The 20,237-nt window shown below is 41.3% G+C and overlaps 1 protein-coding gene across 2 annotated transcripts in view; it reads right to left on the bottom strand.

Annotated features, from left to right (window-relative positions):
• Window positions 1-20,237, bottom strand: part of SNX4 (sorting nexin 4) — an 80,134-nt gene that overhangs the window by 52,441 nt on the left and 7,456 nt on the right. The window contains exons 2-5 of one of the 2 annotated variants that reach the window (XM_008072872.1): window positions 13,197-13,318; window positions 6,049-6,184; window positions 5,824-5,973; window positions 5,385-5,432 (exon numbers count right to left, since the gene is read on the bottom strand). In XM_008072872.1, coding sequence (XP_008071063.1) covers window positions 5,385-5,432; window positions 5,824-5,973; window positions 6,049-6,184; window positions 13,197-13,318 — 456 coding nt within the window. The remainder of the gene's footprint in view (window positions 1-5,384; window positions 5,433-5,823; window positions 5,974-6,048; window positions 6,185-13,196; window positions 13,319-20,237) is intronic. The other variant, XM_021706360.1, reaches the window with a different exon arrangement.

Here is a 20,237-nt window from a genome sequence, read left to right as displayed (position 1 = left end):
AGCCTGTAATCCCAGCATTTTGGGAGGCCGAAGAGAGTGGATTGCCTGAGCCCGCAGGTTCGAGACCAGCCCGAGAAACTTGGTGAGACCTCGTCTCTACAATAAATCAAAAAAATTATCCGGGTGTGGTAGCACGCACCTATAGTTCCGGCTACTTGGAAGGCTGAGGCAGAAGGATCACTGGAGCCCAGTAGGTCGAGGCTGGGGTGACTGTGAGCGTGCCACTGCATTCTAGCCTGAGCTATGGAGTGAGACTCCGACTCAAAAAAACAAAAAAAAGAGTACACTACAAACATAATTCCACCTTTTCTTGAGTCCTCCAAGTAATTACTATAAACAACTAATATAGAACCCATCTGTAATGTGGTAAAACCTAGGGTTTACAGAGGTGTGTGGAGAGAGACCATGTGACAAATACACACAAACTGCAGTGTCTGATTCTCATACCATTATTACCTCTTGTTTTGCTATCAGACTCAGCTGTCAACTGTCACTTTTCTCATGGTTTGCCTGTCTCCAGTAATACTCATTTTTAGATCTATTTTATTTTCTGCTAAAATATGTTATAACCTAGAAAACAGATAGTCAAGTTTGAATAACTATAATAAAATTAAGTGGGTCTATTGGAGATCAAAGTACAGTAGCAAAGTATAGTAGAAAGCCATGTTATATCCATTTAAACATCTTAGAAGTTAGTTTTGCTTAAATCCCAATTTTCTTTTTTTTTTGTTGTTGAGTTGGAGTCTCACTCTATTGCCCAGGCTTGAGTGCAGTGGCACACACACAGCCAACCCAGCGTCGACCTGCCAGGCACCGGTGATCCTTCCGCCTCAAACTTATAAGTAGTCAGAACTACGGGCGCGCGCTACCACACCTGGTTAATTTTTGCTTTTTTAATTGTAGAGATGAGGTCTTGCCAAGTTACCTGGGCTGGTCTCGAACCCATAGGCTCAGGTAATCCACTCGCCTTGGCCTCCCAAAATGCTGGGGTTACAGGCTGTGCCACTGAGCCCTGCCTTATTAATCTCAATTTTCAACTATACCAGGTTAGTTGTAACCACCAAAAACATATCTTCCAGATAAGTGAAATGTAACACTATAAATATGCGTGTGTGTATATATATTTATATTATATATATACTGGGGATGCCAAAAAAGTATACACATTTTAAGAGATGTTGTCTATGTATTACTTTTTGAAGTTAAATTCAATTACGGTATTAATGTATTCACTCAAAAGATGGCGTCAATCAAATGAATGCTAGCATCACCATACAACAGGTAGGACAGAAAGAAAATGGCATAAGTAAAGTTGTTGTCCAAGGAGTGTAAAACCATGTTTAAGAGGTATATGAAATCTGAGAACACTGTGGAAGTACGACAACGGAGGCGTGAATATGCAACAGAACCACCAACACACCTAACAATTGCATGCATTCATGGTAAGTTTGAGATATATGGTACTGTGTGTGATGTGCCAAGGGAAGATCCAGGTCTCGCACAGCAACAAGTCCTGCAGCAGTTTGCCATAATCAAAAGTGTCTGGACGCTGATAGCAACTACTTTGAGTACCTCTTGTTATTGTAGAAGTCAAACGTGACTTGTATTCACCTTTTGTTATCAGTATATACTGAGTATTACAATTTTAATACAGCTTTTACTTTCTTAAAATGTGTATACTTTCAGCCGGGCTCGGTGGCTCAGCCTATAATCCCGCGCCTTTGGGAGGTGAGTGGATTGCCTGAGCTCGTGGGTTTGAGATCCGCCTGGGCAGCGAGACCTCATCCCTACAATAAATCAAAAAATCAGCTGGGCGTGGTAGCGCATGCCTGTAATTCTGGCTACTCGTAAGGCTGAGGCGGAAGGATTGCCGGAGCCCAGCAGGCGAGGCTGCGGTGGCCAGGAGCGGCCATTGCACTCCAGTCTGGGCGACCGAGTGAGACTCCAACTCAAAAAAAAAAAAATGTGTATACTTTTTGGGCACCCTTTGTGTGTGTATGTGTGTGTGTGTGTGTCTGTGTGTGTATAGTGATTTATATACATGTGTGTATATGTAGACAATCTCACACGTTTTTATGGGAGCATGCATGTATATATGTATGCGGAAATTGTCCAAAAAGGTCCCATTTCCTTGATGAAAGGAAGGACCTAAAATAAGAAACATTGACAACAAAATATGAAATACAAAGGCCAGATGCAGTGGTTCATGCCTGTAATCTCAGCACTTTGGGAGTCCGAAGCGGGAGGACTGCTTGAGTCTAGGAGTTCGAGACCAGCCTAGGCAACATACTAAGACCTCATCTCTACAAAAAACTAGCTGAGTGTAGTGGTGTATACCTGTAGTCTCAGCTACTCAGGAGGCTGAAGTGAAAGGATCACCTCAGCCCAGGAGGTAGCATCTGTGGTGAGGTGATCATGCCATTGCATTTCAGCCTGGGCAACAAAGCGAGATCCCAACTAAAAAAAGAAGAAATACGGGGGAGACATGAGTTTCTGAATTCTACTAATTTTTTTTAAGTGACACACTCTGTTCACATCATTAATTTTTTTTTTAAGTTACAGAGCCAACCAAGTGATCCGGCTTCCCAAAGCACAGGGATTATAGGCTGAGCCACCATACCAGGTCAATTAATTTTAATTCTGGTTCGCTTCATTAGAAGTCTGATGTTCTGAATTTTTTTTTTTTTTTTTTTTGAGTTGGAGTCTCACTCGGTCCCCAGACTAGAGTGCAATGGCCGCTCCTGGCCACTGCAGCCTCGACCTGCTGGGCTCCGGCAATCCTCCCGCCTCAGCCTTCCAAGAAGCTGGAATTACAGGCGCGCGCTACCACGTCCGGCTAATTTTTTGATTTATTGTAGAGATGAGGTCTCACCAAGTTGCCCAGGCGGGTCTCGAACCCCGGGCTCAGGCAATCCACTCACCTCAGCCTCCCAAGGTGCAGGATTACAGGCTGAGCCACCGAGCCCGGCTTATTCTGAAATATTTATACTGCATATTAAATATTGCCTTTCAAATACTTTATAAAAGTGAAACCCAAGTCTTTACTGTAAGGCTACCCATATATGAAACATTAATCTAAATACTTAAATAGCACCTACATATAAGCTTCAATGCCCTCTGTAAACAGCATAATCTATAATTATGGAGAAGCTCATGCATTTTCTCAAAGTCACAGAAGTTATGACCGAAAACTGGGTTCAAGGACAGACAACTGATAACTGGTGGCTAAACTAAGCCAAGACTGAAAGCTTTTAAAATTTTCTATTATATAAAGAGAACTCACAAAAACAGTTATATTTTAGTTTTATATTTTTATTATTAGCTTTTAACATATTTTGGATTATTTCTTAGAAAACCATACCAAAATATAAATCTTTTTTTTTTTTTTTGAGTTGGGAATCTCACTCTGTTGCCACGGCTGGACTGCAGTGGCATGCTCACGACCACCACAGCCTCAACCTGCTGGGTTCAGGTGATCCTTCTGCCTCAGCCTTCCCAGTACCTGGAACTACAGGCATGCGCCACCATGCCTGGCTAATTTTTTAATTTTATTGTAGAGATGAGGTCTCGTCAAGTTGCCCAGGCTGGTCTCAAACTCCCGGACTCAGGCAATCCTCTCACCTCAACCTCCCAAAAAGCTGGGATTACAGGCGTGAGCAACCGCACCCAGCCAATAAATCATTTTTTAAAGTTTTAAGTTATTTCAAATTGATCTCTAAACTAAAATTCTGTCATTCTCTTGGGCAACATAAAGTTAGGAAATACAGTCAAGAAAATTCCAATTTTTTCATGTATACCTGGCAACAAAGTATTTATAAATTAGAATCAGTTTATGATAGAATTAGATACTTTATTACATTTTTTTTGCAGGGAAAAAAATGTTCTTTCTTGTGTATTTTGTGTTAAATTCCACATACCTATCCATCAATGCATGGGAGGTATTTTTTAAATTACTGTAAAGACATTTTGTTCTTCTTGTCTAGATATATTAAATTTTCAACCATATTATGTAAATCATTCATCACTTTGTATTACATTATGTGTTATACTGATTTATATTATGTTCCTCTTTACCTATTCAATTTACACCAGAGATGAAAACTTTACAACATTTATAATAACCTGTGTTGCATTTCTTTTTTTGAGTTGGAATCTCACCCTGACACCCAGGCTAGAGTACAGTGGCACAATCATGGCTCACCACAGCCTTGACTTTCTGGGTTCAAGCAATCCTCCCACCTCAGCCGCCTGAGTACCTGGGACTACAGGCTTGCACCACCATGCATGGCTAAGTTTTTTATTTTTTGTAGAGACGAGGTCTCACTATGTTGCCCAGTCTGGTCTCAAACTCCTGAGCTCACGCAATCCTCCCACCTCAGTCTCCCAAAGTGCTGAGATTACAGCATGAGCCACTGCACCCAGACCTGTGTTGCATTTCTTTGAGATAATTTATAAAAAGCAGAGTGGGTTATGGTGGCCAGCTCACCATTACTATGATCCTTAATTTTTTTTTTTTTTTTGAGTTGGAGTCTCACTCTGTCGCCCAGATCGGAGCCTCGACCTGCTGGGCTCCGGCGATTCTTCCACCTCAGCCTTCCAAGTAGCCAGAATTACAGGCATGCACTACCATGCCCAGCTGATTTTTTGATTTATTGCAGAGATGAGGTCTTGCTGCCCAGGCAGATCTCGAACCCGCAGGCTCAGGCAATCCACTCACCTCAGCCTCCCAAAGGTGCAGGATTACAGGCTGAGCCACCGAGTCCAGTGATCCTTAATTTTTAATAACAATCACATTCCTAAAAACTAATTCTAATGACTAAATTTCAAAAGCTGTTACAAAAACTAAAGAAGCCTGAATCACTAACAGATGAAACAAATTTATAACTATTTCAAAATGACCCTTGTGTGCATTTTGAACTGGCTACCACATCTCAACAGACATAACTGAGAGCTAACTTTCAGTCTACCAAGGTTGGAAAACCCAAGCTCAGATCTTCAAAAATATCTTTTATATCTGATAAAGAGTGAGCAATTGTGGGAGGCAGGGGTACAAGTGAAAACAGGGCAGAAAGAGGGTAAAAAGAAAGATGCAAAATAAAACATGAGTACACAGTGAGAAAATCCACAGCTTGTGTTTCAATTACTGCTATTCAAAATATTCTCTCCCAGTAGAATTTAAGTAATAAATTTGCCCATTACAGATTCACTAGAAACTAAAATCACAGAAATCAAAAGTGAATTGCAATGTGTAAACCCTTACCAATGATATTAGATGCAAAGATGATTTCCAGCACTCAATAAACACCAAGTACCCAGGAAGTGCGTGGTACTCTGTTGGGAACTGCAAAGGAGCATGGCCAATTACTTCATATAAACATTCTTACCTTCAGTTGAAACCCAGTTTCATTCACAGTCTCTTTCCAGTTACCTTCCTAAAAATTGAAATTTAGACATCATTATTGCAAAGCAAAAATTCCAAATTAAATAAATACCTATTACCATTTTTAAAAAATTCTTTTTCCTTCAAAATTAAACATACAATCCAGATTCCCAAAGATTATCAAAAGGTGAACCCGAAAGTTTACAGATCTAGGATTCAAAAAACTGAATACAAATTTTGATTTCATTTAAGCGACATCAAAAAGTAGTGTCATTAGTGTTAAGTATGAAAAACATTAGCCAAAAGAACGATGCAATTCAATTAATTTGAAATTCAAAACAAAAACTCAATAAACAAAAAGTTCATTAAGATAAGCATTTTGCAATTAAAAAAAAACCCAAGTCAAACGAATATTTTTAAAAGACTAAACAAAATAAAAATACCTGTGTTAAAAATAAATAGAAGATTTTGTCTCTACAAAGGGTGGGGTGTGAAGCAATTCTCAAAAGAAAGTTCTCCAAACCAATCCGGCGTCTCTCCACAAAATCAGGATCCATGTTGTCAGCAGAGAGTTTATGCCAAACAAATTCTGCCTAGGTAAACAAAACAACCATCAAGAAGTGCCTCAGTGCAAAACGATCCTCAGCTACGGCCATCTCCCTCCTTACCCGTTTTTCTGGCAGAGGTGGCACAACAATATGTGGGTAGTAAACTAAAAGGTAGTTTCTCAACAACTCAAATTCACTATATCGCCTCCACAGGGAGTCTGTGAGGACACTCTGACCATCAGTGTGTTCAACTGACCTGAAAAGGAATAGAAGGACATTTCTATTTTTTTAAAAAGTAACAATACACACACACCAACACAGCCCCCTTTAACATTTATAATTCTATTTACTGAATGCTTATCAACTAGGCACTGAGTAAAGAACTCTTCTTGTTTTCTTGTTTAATCCTTACAATAACCCTGTGAGGTGAGGCAGGGGTTCGTTGCCCTCATTTTACGAGTGGGAAAACAGCTGCACACAATCGCAGAGCGTGGGCAAAGCACTCATTCCCAAAACTCTCACTCCTAGCCAGTCCTTCCGTTATAGAAAACCATTTGAACTCAAGAGAAACATGCACATTAGGAATATTCCCAAAGCTTCAATGTATAATAACTGATTTTACAATATTACGAGATTCAGCTTAGCGAGTGCTTCATTAAATAAAAACTTTATTCTGCTTTTTGAGTCAGGGTCTTCCTCTGTCGCCCAGGCTGGAGTGCAGTGGCCTCCTGGGTTCAGGTGATCCTTCCACCTCAGCCTCCTAAGTAGCTGGGACTACAGGTGCATTACACCACATTGGGCTAATTTTTTTGTAGAGACAAAGTCTCACTGTGTTGCCTAGGCTGATCTCAAACTCCTGGGTTCAAGCAACCCTCTCACCCTGGCTCCCCTAAATGCTGGGATTAGAGGCCCAGATAGTATTTTTAACTTCATTTCTGCCACACTGAGAGAACAATATTCACAACAAAGACCAAGACACCACAGAACTCCAATTTAGGTTATAAATGAATCAGAAATACCCACAAAAATAAAATATTAATTAGCTCAGAAAAAGTGGGTAAGTGGGGTCATAAAAATTAATCTCTAATCTTATCTTTAATTATAAAGAGCTGGCAAGCAATGTCATGTTTCATCCATATAAAAGTTCAATTTCTAGTTGGGGGAAGCTAAGGTAAAATCATATAAAGAATATTTGAAATGATTTTGACTACTTAGGATTTCTTGTCAGCATAAGTACTGTGAGAAAGCACCAATCATTTAAACATTGGGGACCTTCCTATTTTCTGATTACTAGCTTAACAATAACTTATTTGCCAGCCAAGAAATGCACATACAACCACAATGTGCACTTGTACATTAGGACACAAAGACATAGAAGATAGAAGCTAAATAAGCCTCAGAACAAAGTCTTGAGAAAGTGTTTACATTATGCCATGTTAAGCACAACAGATGCTCATTTTTATTATTTATATAGAAAGTATGCCACTAAATCTATTCATTGCATATTAATAAAAAGAAAACAAAATATGAAATGCAAAATGCACACTCGTATGGCAAAAATACAAAATTATTAAATCATAATCCATTTTATTTTATTTTTTTTGAGTCAGAGTCTCACTCTGTCACCCAGGCTGGAGTGCAGTGGCACACTCACAGCCACCATAGCCTCGATCTGCTGGGCTCAGGTGATCCTCCCACCTCAGCCTTCCAAGTAGCTGGAATGACAGGAGCAATGCCACCATGCCTGCCTACTTTTTAAATTTATTGTAGAGACAAGGTCTTGCTGGAACTACAGGAGCAATGCCACCACACCTGCCTACTTCTTTAATTTATTGTAGAGACGAGGTCTTGCCATGCTGCCCAGGCTGGTCTCAAACCCACAGGCTCAGACAACCCTCTCGCCTCCTCTCGAAGTGCTGGGATTACAGGCATGCCCAGCAATAATCCATTTTTAAAAGTACTTAAACAGTAGCTATGACTAATATTCCAAGATTCCAACTGCAGCTGAAAAAGTATCTGGGTTAATTTCAAGTTTCAAATTACTCAAAATCACTACCAAAAAATCCACATCTTGTTAATACATAAATAAAGCCTAGAAGCAGTACACCTAAAAGGCTGGTGGGAGGCCTGCTTTAGTGTTTTTTTTAGATTGAAAAAAGGCCACATGGCCGGGCGTGGTGGCTCATGTCTATAATCCCAGCGCTTGGGAGACTGAAGTGAGAGGACCGAGCCCACAGGTTCGACACTAGCCTGGGCAACTTGGGGAGACCTCATCTCTACAATACATCAAAAATTAGGCGGGCATGGTAGCATGCGCCTGTACTTCCGGCTACTTGGAAGTCTGAGGTGCAGGGATCGTCTGAGCCCAGCAGGTCGACGCTGGAGTGGCCGTAAGCGTGCCACTGCACTCCAGCCTGGGCAACTCAAAAAAAAAAAAAAAAAAAAAAGGCCATGAAGGCAGGGTTAGTCATTAGAAACCGACAAAGAAGACTTTCAGTGGACCCAAAACTACCCCCATTTATCTAACCATTCAACAACTATTTAATGGCACATAACTGGTTTTATGTGCAACATATAACCTCTCACAATAATGTAAATATTATCATTAACCCTGTTTTACAAATCAGAACATTAAGTAATGCCATTATGCTGCCTCCCAAACCATCAAGGCATTATTACCTATTCTAAAAGAGACATAGTCTTACACTTATTTTAAAAGAGTCATATTCTATGAACAGGCACACAAAATTTCTTGGGAAATTAAATCCAAGTGACTTCAGTCTTATTCAATTTAGCCAGTAGTTGTAACAGTATAGAAAAGGCGCCTAAAAATCCTTTTTAATTTTAAACTTAAGAAGTTACTTCGAAAGCTAGAGCTAACACTGATTTCTAAAGTATTTAATTTTGTTTTGTATTTTATAGAGAGACAAGGTCTCGCTGTTGTTGCCCAGGCTGCTCTCAAACTGCTGGGCTCAAGCAATCTTCTTGTCTCAGCCTCCCAAAGTGCTGGGATGACAGGTGTGAGTCATCACACACAGTCCTAAAGTATTATTTTTTTAAGTGGCAAATTTAACTAAAAACAAACAAAAGAACAAAAACAAAAACCCTTTCATGGAGCAACAGACAACTGCTAAATGGACTTTCCACTTGTATCCATGACAAAAGTTCAACTTTTAATTTATATGGAGGTTCAAATCATATTCATATTGTCTGCATGACCCTGAATTACAGAAATAATACTACATGATTAAATTAAGAAATCTGATGGCTGTGCTAACTGAAGGTCAGTTAATCTTGGAGATAATATAATTTTTAAAAATCTATGCATGCTGGGCACAGTGGCTCATGCCTATAATCCCTGCACTTTTGCAGGCCGAGGTAGAGGGATTGCCTGAGTCCAGGAGGTTGAGGTTGCAGTGAGCCATGATCAAGTCATTGCACTCTGGCCTGGGTAAGAGTGAGACTCCAACTCAAACAATAACAACAACAAACTATGCAAAATCAGTATTTCTCAAATTCAATGTCTATATGATGTGGGGTAAGCAAAATTTATTTATATTTATTTATTTATTTTTTAATTTTAATTTTTATTTTTGAGTTGGAGTCTCATTCTGTCACCCAGGCTGGAGTACAGTGACATGATCATAACTGCTGCAGCTTCAACTTGCTATATTCAGATGATCCTTTCACCTTAGCCTTGGTAGCTGGCACTACAGCCATGCACCACCATGCCCCGCTAATTTTTTGATTTACTATAGAGACGAGGTCTCACCAAATTGCCTAGGCTGATCTTGAACAGCTGGGCTCAGGCAATCTCTTGCTTCCACCTCCCAAATTGCTGGGATTACAGGCATGTGTCACTGTACCTTGTGTCACACGTTCTTAAAATAAGACAATTGCCGGAGTCCAGCTCCAGCCGGGTTCAGGGTACCCCAAAGGTGGAGATGGAGTCAGCGATTGGGGGGAAGAGAGAGAGAGAGAGAGAGAGAGAGACAGAGAGAGAGAGAGAGAAAGAAAGAGACTGGACCTCTATCTAGTGCAGAAGCCGAGCAAAATTTATTTTCTTCTTTTTTTCTTTCTTTGCGAGGGGTAGGTGGAAGACTCCACCAAGACAGTTATGAATTAAGAAAGGTAGATTTATTAAAGAGATACATGGTGAAGGGTACAACAGGCAGGAAGGCAGAGAGTGTCTGCTGTCTGCTGCAAGAATTTCTTAAGACAAAAAATACATCATAAAGAGAAAAGTCAGATAAATTCATCTTAAAATTTAAAGCCCCTGTACTTTAAAAGATAATAAAAAATACCATGGTCCATAGCCCATCTGTATCAAAACACCTGGAGTTTTAGATTAAAAATGTAAATTACTGGGCCCCACCCAAAACCCTACAGTTTAACAAAATTTCCAGGTAATTCCTACGTGGTTTTAAGTACAAAAAAGTTTTTAGCCGGGTTCGGTGGCTCAGCCTGTAACCCCCAGCGCTTTGGGAGGCCGAGGTGAGTGGATTGCCTGAGCCCACAGGTTCGAGACCCACTGGGGCAACTTGGCGAGACCTCATGTCTACAATAAATCAAAAATTAGCCGGGCGTGGTAGCACACGCCTGTAGTTCCAGCTACTTGGAAGGCTGAGGTGGAAGGATCGCTGGAGCCCAGCAGGTAGAGGCTGCGGTGGCAGCAGTCTGGGCGACAGAGTGAGACTCCAACTCAAAAAAAAAAAAAAATTTTTTTTTAACAAATTTATACTGAAATACAATTGTGAACATCCTTTTGGATACCACACATTTATTGATGACCACTTAAATATTTATTCAGAATCTAGCTATTAAACATGTATGGTCACTTTTAATTCCCAGTTTTAAGTGAGACGTGGTTAAGGAAGAAAACAATGAATGATAGTCTATTCATTTCAAAGTCAAGAGTAAACAATTATACATTATTCTAAACTATCTAAATCAAGGCTCTCTTGCAGCAGTAAAACCAATCAACACTTAAGTTCATTGCCCAGGTGGGGGGAAAAATAGGCATATACTAGGAATATCGTTTTTAATTTTAAACTAAAGAATTTACTTAGAAAGCTAGTGTTAACTAATTTTTAAAGTATTTTTTTAAGTCACTTTAACTTAAGACAGAAACAAAAACCCTCTCATGGGGCCAAAAGTTTTTACAAATAACCTTAAAAATCTCTGTGATATATACACATAAGTATGTATGTCACAAAATGACCCAATTTTCAGAAGTACCATCTTAACGCTCTCCTTTCTTAAAATTCCTACTGTATACAAACTTTCTCTCATTTTTAGAAGATTCTTTTTTTCTTTCTTTTTTGGGGTGTGGGGAGAAAGAAAACTGTACTTATAAAGAGTATTTTCTCAATTGTCTGCAGACAACCTTCTCTAAGATTGTAACTTGCATTTTGGGTAGAAACACAGACTTGGAAGAAGCATTGAAAGGTCACAGGGGCTGGGCTCGGTGGCTCAGCCTGTAATCCCGCGTCTTTGGGAGGCTGAGGTGAGTAGATTGACGGAGCCCGCGGGTTTGTGACCCACCTGGGCAACTTGATGAGACCTCATCTCTACAATAAATCAAAAATTAGCCAGGCGTGGTATCGCGCGCCTGTAGTTCCACCTACTTGGAAGGCTGAGGCAGAAGGATTGCCGGAGCCCGCAGGTCGAGACTGCGGTGGCCGGGAGCAGCCACTGTACTCTAGTCTGGGTGACAGAGTGAGACTCCAACTCAAAAAAAAAAAAAAGAAATGTCACAGGGTTTATTTAACTCAGTAACTTTTAGTAAAGCCTATGAAAATGGTGAGCCAAAAATTTTTGTTCCTAAAAAAGTATTCACATTAAAACATGGTTGCCAGGCGCAGTGGCTCATGCCTGTAATCCCAGCACTTTGGGAGGTGGAGGCTAAAGGACTACTGTCCAAGTCCAGGGGCTCAAGAACAGCCTGGACAACTTGGTGAGACCTCATCTCTACAATAAATCAAAAAATACCAGGCATGGTGGCGCATCCCTGTGGTTCCAGCTACTTGGAAGGCTGAGGCAGAAAGATCACCTGAGCCCAGTAGGTCGAGGCTGTGGTGGGCCGTGAGCATGCCACTGCACTACAGCCTGGGAGGCAGAATGAGACTCCTACTTAAAACAAAACAAACAGAAAAACATGGTTATAACATTTAATCAACTTGATTTGCTTGTTCTATTATTTCATTTTACTGGCTACCAAAAAATCCCTCATATCTACATGTTTTAATTGAAAGCATTTCTGCTCAGTCTTTACAGACAGAAAAGAAATACATTCTTTATTCTTTATATAATAAACTGTTTAAAGCTGGCAAAAGTAAACTAAATCTTCCTTTGACTCTCTAGACAACTCTAACTCCTTTAGCCTTCTCCTTATGAGGTTAAAAGACAATTCATCTGGTGAGTTTTTACTTTTTACCCCATGATGTGCTTTGTCTTTTCTATTTTACCCCAAGTTCAAGTGGCATTCTCAATTAATTTTTCTTTCTGTTCATTTCTCTGCAACCCCAACAGTCCTAAGGTGACTTAGGCCTTATTCTCTACTCCTAGAATTCTTTGTTAGCCATCTCTACCTAACCAAGTTCGCTTCATACACTCCTGAAAACCTGGTATCCTTTCACAAAATTGCACAGGGAGTCTAAGACCAAGAACTCCACCAAAGCACATGTCAAGTCACATTCCAGTTTCTAAAATTATTCCAGTAACCTTCCTTCTCCTCCCAAAAAACAAATACATTAAAATATAGCTATATTTACAAAGAAGGTCACAGCAAAAGACACAGCTATTTACCTGTTAAAAGGTAAAGAAACAAAATCAATCTCTAAAAAACACTATGACCTATGAAAAATTCTGTTATACAACAGAGTTTGCATCAAGCTACTAGAAAAAGTTTTCTATCAGCCGGGCTCGGTGGCTCAGCCTGTAATCCCGTGCCTTTGGGAGGCTGAGGTGAGTGGATTGCCTGAGCCCGCGGGTTCGAGAACCACCTGGGCAACTTGGCGAGCCCTCATCTCTACAATAAATAAAAAAAAAATTAGCCAGGCATGGTAGCATGCGCCTGTAGTTCCAGCTACTTGGAAGGCTGAGGCGAAAGGATCGCCAGAGCCCAGTAGGTCGAGGCTACGGTGGCCGGGAGCGGTCACTGCAGTCCAGTCTGGGCAACAGAGTGAGACTCCAACTCAAAAAAAAAAAAAAGAAAAAGAAAAGAAAAAGCTTTCTATCTAAACTTAGGCATAATCTGCATCACCCACCTTGTTTCAATGAGGTAAGCAGTATACGTTTCTTGCATGTTCATGGCATTTCTTCCAGTTCGCTTTTCTGCTTCTGAAACACTGATTTCTATCTTCTTCAACCAAAAATTATTTTCTGTCATCTGCACAAAAATAAACAGAACAACAACAACAAAACTTTAAGATAATATTTTTTAAAACCCAGCTATTTAAATAAAACCCATTACTGATATATATTTCAAGGATTTCTTGTATTGCTTAGCTGCTAGGGGTTGCCAAGTGACAACAGCAGATGACAGCCTCTCTTTATCAACACATGGCAGTACACTGACTACTCCATTTCAATTTTAACAGGTACTACACATTTAATGATTACAATTTAGACATTTCATATAAGTGACCAAGAATATATCTATATGGAAATGCTTTTTTTTCGAGTTGGGGTCTCACTCTGTCATCCACGCTAGAGTGCAGTAGCACGATCATGGCTCACTGCAGCCTCAAACTCCTGGGTTCAAGCGATCCTTCTGCTTCAGTCTCCTGTGAGTAGCTAGGACTTCAGGCGTGTGCCACCCCACCTGGCTACTTTTTTGATTTTTTGTAGAAATGAAGTCTTGGCCGGGTTCGGTGGCTCAGCCTATAATCCCAGTGCTTTGGGAGGCCGAGGTGAGTGGACTGACTGAGCCCGCGGGTTCAAGACCCGCCTGGGCAACTTGGCGAGACCTCATCTCTCCAAGAAATCAAAAATTAGCCGGGCGTGGTAGCGCATGCCTGTAGTTCCAGCTACTTGGAAGGCTGAGGCGGAAGGATCACCGGAGCCCAGCAGGTTGAGGCTGCGGTGGCCGGGAGCAGCCACTGCACTCCAGTCTGGGCAACAGAGTCTGAGACTCCAAGTCAAAAAAAAAAAAAGAAACGAAGTCTCACTATGTTGCCCAGTCTGGTCTCTAACTCCTGGTTTCAAGTGTTTCCTCCACCTTAGTCTCCCAAAGTGCTAGGATTACAGGCATAAGCCACTGTGCCCGGCCCTGAAAATGCATTTTAAGGACACTTAAAAACACATATACCCAAAGGACTCTGGGAGAATAGAGGAATAGAAAGCACCAGGAATCAGTATCTCCACTTAGAAAACAATTGCACCAGTAGATTTTGATGTAAATATTTGAGAACTCCAGAGTTCAACCAAGGCTCAAGGCAAGGCTTAGATGACAATATATGGTTAATTTCAATCAATTTCAGCTTAGTATGGTAACAGCCACTTATTCCCCACTCCTAGTCCCTAGCAGGCAGCTCTGCAGTGTTTCTGGAGCAGCTTACACAGAGCCTGCAGGTGAACAAAAAGAACCTTTTTCTCCAAACACTGGAGATCTGTCCTCTGACCATTGCTTGCTGCTTCTTAATCACATATGCAAAGACAAAGAGGTGGTAGTCACTGCTGTTGCCCCTTCTCACATGGTTGCAAGTCTCTTGCCCTAGCTGAAGTGACTTCCAAGGGATTTAAAAGGCCAGCACCCTTTTCTTTTTCCTTCCTTCGCTTTTCTTTATTCCCCCTTTTGTAAACCAGACATTAAAATCTTGGACATTTAGCTGAGTGCAATGGAGTGCACCTATAGTCCCAGGTACTCAAGAGGCTGAGACAGGAGGCTTGTTTGAGCCCAGAAGTTTGAGGCCAGCCTGGCAACATAGCAAGACCCCATCGCTCTAAAAAACAAAACAAAACCAAAAAGTTATACATTAAAAAATAACTGAATATATGGGGAAAATTAGAAAGTAACCATGCATGTCTATGAAAAGACTCAGGTCGAGAAAAGACCTGAGAAGACTTTTAAGTTTTTTCTTTTGTTTTGAGGCAGAGTCTCACTCTACCACCCAGTCTGGAGAGCAAGGGCACATTCATGGCCACTGCAGCCTCAACCTGCTGGGCTCAGGCAATCCTTCTGCCTCAGCCTTCCAAGTAGCTGGAACTACAGGCACGCGCCACCATACCCAGCTAATTTTTTGAATTATTGTAGAAACGAAGTCTTGTCAAGTTGCCCAGGCTGGTCTTGAACCCATGGGCTCAGGAAATCCTCTCTGACTTTTAAGTTTATATCTCAGGTTGATCTTCAGCACGAGACAACGTACAATAAAAAAAAATTAGAAAATAAAAATAACAAAAATCAACAAACCCTAAGGCAGGAGGAAATCTGACTTCCCAAGTTACCACATTATTACACTCAAATGTCCAGTTTTCAACAACAGCAACAACAAAATCACAAAGCATACAAAAAAAAAAAAAAAAAAAGGAGTGAACTGACCCACACAAAGGGGAAAAAATAAATCAACAGAAAGTATTTCTGGGCTGTACATGGTAGTTCACGCCTGTAATCCCAGCACTTTGGGAGGCAGAGGTAAGAGGAATGTCTCAGCTCAGGGGTTTGAGACCAGCCTAAACATCATGGCGAGAACTCGTCTCTACAATAAAATTAGCCGGGTGTGGTGGCACATGCCTGTAGTTCTAGCTACTTGGAAGACAGAGGTGGAAGAATTTCTTGAGCCTAAGAAGTTGAGGCTGTGGTGGCTGGGAGTGTGCCAATGCACTCCAGCCTGGGTGACAGAATGAGACTCCAACTCAAAAAACCCCCCACAAAACGTATTTCTAAAAAAGAATTAATGGCAGATCTACTAAAAAAAAGACTATAAAACAACTATCTTACAGATGCTCAAAGAACTAAAGAAAAACGTAGAAAAAGTAAAAAAAAAAAAAAGAAAAGAAAAAGAAAAGAAAAGATATACAGACAAAATAGAAATACCAGAGACAGAAAACTTAAAAATATACCACAAAGAAATTCTGGAGCTAAAAAGTACAGTAACCAAAACACAAAACTCACTAGAGGGATTCAAAGGCAGATTTGAGCAAGCAAAAAAAAAGAATCAGCAAACTGGAAGATAGGAAAATGGAAATGATCAAGTCTGAGGAAGAGAAAAACAAGATTAAAGAAAAGTGAACAGACTGGGCTCAGTGGCTCAGTCTGTAATCCCAGCACTTTGGAAGGCCGAGGCGAGAGGATTACCTGAACCTGCGGGTTCGAGACCTGCCTGGACAACATGGTAAGACCTTGTCTCTACAATAAATCCAAAAAAATTAGCTGGGTGTGGTAGCATGTGCCTGTAGTTCCGGCTACTTGGAAGGCTGAGGCAGAAGGACCGCTGGAGCCCAGGAGGTCGAAGTGAGGGGGTGGCTGTGAGTGAGCGTGCGTGCCACTGCACTCCAGCCTGAGCAACAGAGTGAGACTCCAGCACAAAAAGAAAAGAAAAGTGAACAGAGCCTAAGGGACATGTAGGACACCATCAAGCCAACCAACATGTGCACTGTGGCAGCCCCAGAAGAGAGGGGAGATAAAGAAGCAGGAAAACTATCTGAAGAAATAATGGCTGAAAACTTCACGAATTTGATGGAAGACATGACAATAAACATCAAAGGAGTGCAACAAACTTCAAGTAAGATAAGTTTACTCAGTTAATGAAACTTTTTTTTTTTTTAGTTGGAGTCTCTCACTCTTTTGCCCAGGCTGGAGTGCAGTGGCACACTCACGGCCACCTCAGCCTTGACCTGCTGGGCTCAGGTGATCCTTCTGCCTCAGCCTTCCAATAGCTGGAACCACAGGCATGTGCCACCACGCCCAGATAATTTTTTGATTTATTGTAGAGATGAGGTCTCACCATGTTGCCCAGGCTGGTCTCGAACCTGGGGGCTCAGGCAATCCTCTCACCTCAGCCTCTCAAAGTGCTGAGATTACAGTGTTGACAGAGACTCCAACTCAAAAATAAATAAACACACGAGCAATTATAAAATCAGTATTATTGGAAAGGCAGTGTGTAAACTCCATGTTTTGTTTTCTATATGATTTAAGAGATAAATACATTAGAAAACTATTAGTCTAAAAGCTAACAGTATTGTAACTTCAGTATGTAACTCCACTTTTTGTTTTCTACATAATCTGAGACCAATGCATTTTAAATAACTTTCAGTTTATATTTTGGGGCATACGATGCATAAGAATGTGATTTTGTGACAACCAAAATGTGTATCCTGGAGGGAACATATGTGAAGTCACAAATTAAGTCTCAACAGATTTTAAAAGAAAACCTGTGGGCCGGGCATGGTGGCTCAAGTCTGTAATCCCTGTACTTTGGGAGGCTCAGACAAGAGGAATGCCTGAGTCCAGAGGTTCGAGATCAGCCTGGGTAACTTGGTGAGACCTCGTCTCTACAATAATTCAAAAATTTAGGATGGACTCAGTGGCTCAGTCTGCAATCCCAGCACTTTGGAAGGCCGAGGCAAGTGGATTGTCTGAGTCCGTGGGTGTCAGACTAGCCCGGGCAACTTGGCAAGACCTCGTCTCTACAATAAATAAAAAATTAGCTGGACATGGTAGTGCATGCCTGAAATTCTGGCTACTAGAAAGACTGAGGTAAAGAATCGCCTGAGCCCAGCAGGTCAAGGCTGCAGTGGACATGAGCGTACCACTGGACTCCAGCCTGGGCAACAGAGTGAGATTCCAACTCAAAAAAGAGTGATCAGGTTACATACAATCTTTAATTCACCTAAACTTTTTGGTGATGGTTAATATGCTCCACTCTTGAGACAGAAGCAGGACTTAAGAAGAGGAGCGAACAGACTGGACTCCTTTCTTTTCCCACTAAGGACATCTACAGGTCTATACCAAAGTACTAAAAAGAGTAATAATCACACCACAGTGGATCCTAGGTTGTATGTCTGGAAGTGCACCACTGAGGAAGTCATAAATACACCCAAACATGAAAGAGATACTGAGACCATGTGATAACTGCTGTGCTTTGGCTTTTTTTCTCCTTTGCTCACTGTGAAGAATCAGAGGTGAGTTTTAACTTAAAATGCTGTCCTGTACTATATAACTGGGGCAGTTCACGGAGTGATCTAAGTAGAAACGTGGGTGCAGCAAACGGTAAAAGGAAAAGCTACAGTAAGACCTATGGTTATACACAGAAAACCAAGCCTAAGGACTAACAAGGCCTAAAAGAGTTCTGTGACGGTGCAAAAAATTGAATCAGTGATTAAAAAAAGATAACACACTGAGGTCTCCCAAAATGTATAGAAAAAATGCCAAAGAAAGTAAAAATGCTAAAAGGAGATAAAGAAAAAGGACAGAGCGTTCAGAGTCAACCCAAGGGGATAGAATCATCATTAGCCAACAAAAACAAATCACTCCGTTTTGTATAAGGTATGGGTTGCTATATATTTATTTACTAAGAGAAAAAATAAGAGACATAGAAGGAAATCATTAGACCAAAAGAAAGTTCAAGAAATTCCATAAGTACAAGTCACTCAATATCAGAATTATGAAGGTTTAATTGGTTGAAACACACATATACATATAAAATGCCTTTTGGCCCACAGCCAAGCATTTTGATTTACCTATCTGATCCAGTGAAAAATTCCCTGAATTCTGAAAGCTCATACTGATAAAGCAAATTATCTCCCCTCCCAAAAAGATAAGGCATATGAGTCATAAATCTATACTGTCATACCATCTAGTTATAAAAAAATAAATAAATAAAAGCATAAAATCAGCTATCAAAAAAGCTAAAGAGGGCCAGGTGCAGTGGCTCATAACTGAAATCCCAATACTTTAGAAGGTCAAGGTGGGAGGATTGCTACAGCCCAGGAGTTCAAGACCAGCTTAGGCAAGACAGTGAGATCTCATTTCTACAAAAAATTTTTAAAATCAGCTGGGTATGGTGGTGCATACCTGTAGTCCCACCTGCTAGGGAGGCTGAGGCAGAAGGATCACCTAAGCCCAGGTGATAGAGGCTGTGGTGAGCCATGATCGTGCCACTGCACTTCAGCCTGAGTGACAGAGTGAAACCCCAACTCAAAAAAGAAAAAAAAGGCCGGGCTCGGTGGTTCAGCCTGTAATCCCAGCACTTTGGGAGGCTGAGGCGAGTGGATTGCCTGAGCCCGTGGGTTCGAGACCTGCCTGGGCAACTTGGTGAGACCTCGTCTCTACAATAAATTAAAAACTAGGCAGGCATGGTAGTGCGCACCTGTAGTTCTGGCTACTTGGAAGGCTGAGACAGAAGGATTGCTGAAGCCCAGCAGGTCAAGGCTGCGGTGGCTGGGAGCATGCCACTGCACTCCAGTCTGGGCGACAGAGTGAGACTCAATTTAAAAAAAAAAAAAAAAAACGCTAAAGAAAGTAAACAGGCACACAACAAGAATACCAGTAGGGCTAATAGACGACATAAAATGACTTACTCTGTCAAAAGTAAGGTACAGAACAGTGCCATGAATAACAGAACTGATATCACAATTGTTGAAAGAACACATTCTGGGCCAGGCACAGTGGCTCAAAGCCTGTAATCCCAGCACTTTGGGAGGCTGAGGTGAGAGATTGCCTGAGCTCCGAGGTTTGAGGCCAGTCTGGGCAATTTGGTGAGATCTCATCTCTACAATAAATAAAAAAATAAGCCGGGCACGGTAGGGTGTGCCTGTAATTCCAGCTACTTGGAAGGCTGAGATGGAAGGATTGCCCGAACCCAGCAGGTCGAGGCTACAGTGCCCCTGAGTGTGCCACTAACTCTAGCCTGGGCAACAGAGTAAGACTCCAACTCAAAAAAAAGAAAATACATTCTATGACTTTAAAGATAAACTGGGGCGGGCTCAGTGGTTCAGCCTGTAATCCCAGCACTTTGGGAGACCAAGGCGAGTGGATTGTCTGGATCTGCAGGTTCGAGACCAACCTGGGCAACTTGGCGAGACCCCGTCTCTACAATAAATAAAAAGTTAGCTAGGCATGGTAGTACGTGCCTGTAGTTCTGGTTACTTGGAAGTCTGAGGCAGAAGGATCGCTGGAGCCCAGCAGGTCGACACTGGGGTGGCTGTGAGCATGACATGTTTGAAAAGAGACAGGATATTTTAGATGTATTCAGAATAGACTTCTCATCAGAATGAAGGATATCATAAGCTAAAGAGTGATGCTGCCGGGCTCAGTGGCTCAGCCTGTAATCCCGCGCCTTTGGGAGGCTGAGGTGAGTGGATTGCCT

The sequence above is a fragment of the Carlito syrichta genome, unplaced genomic scaffold, assembly GCF_000164805.1.
Source record: "Carlito syrichta isolate Samal-C Ts95f unplaced genomic scaffold, Tarsius_syrichta-2.0.1 Scaffold315477, whole genome shotgun sequence".
Classification (NCBI taxonomy): domain Eukaryota; kingdom Metazoa; phylum Chordata; class Mammalia; order Primates; family Tarsiidae; genus Carlito; species Carlito syrichta.
The sequence above is the reverse complement of the archived record's forward strand: the minus strand, read 5'-3'. Positions and strand labels throughout refer to the sequence as shown.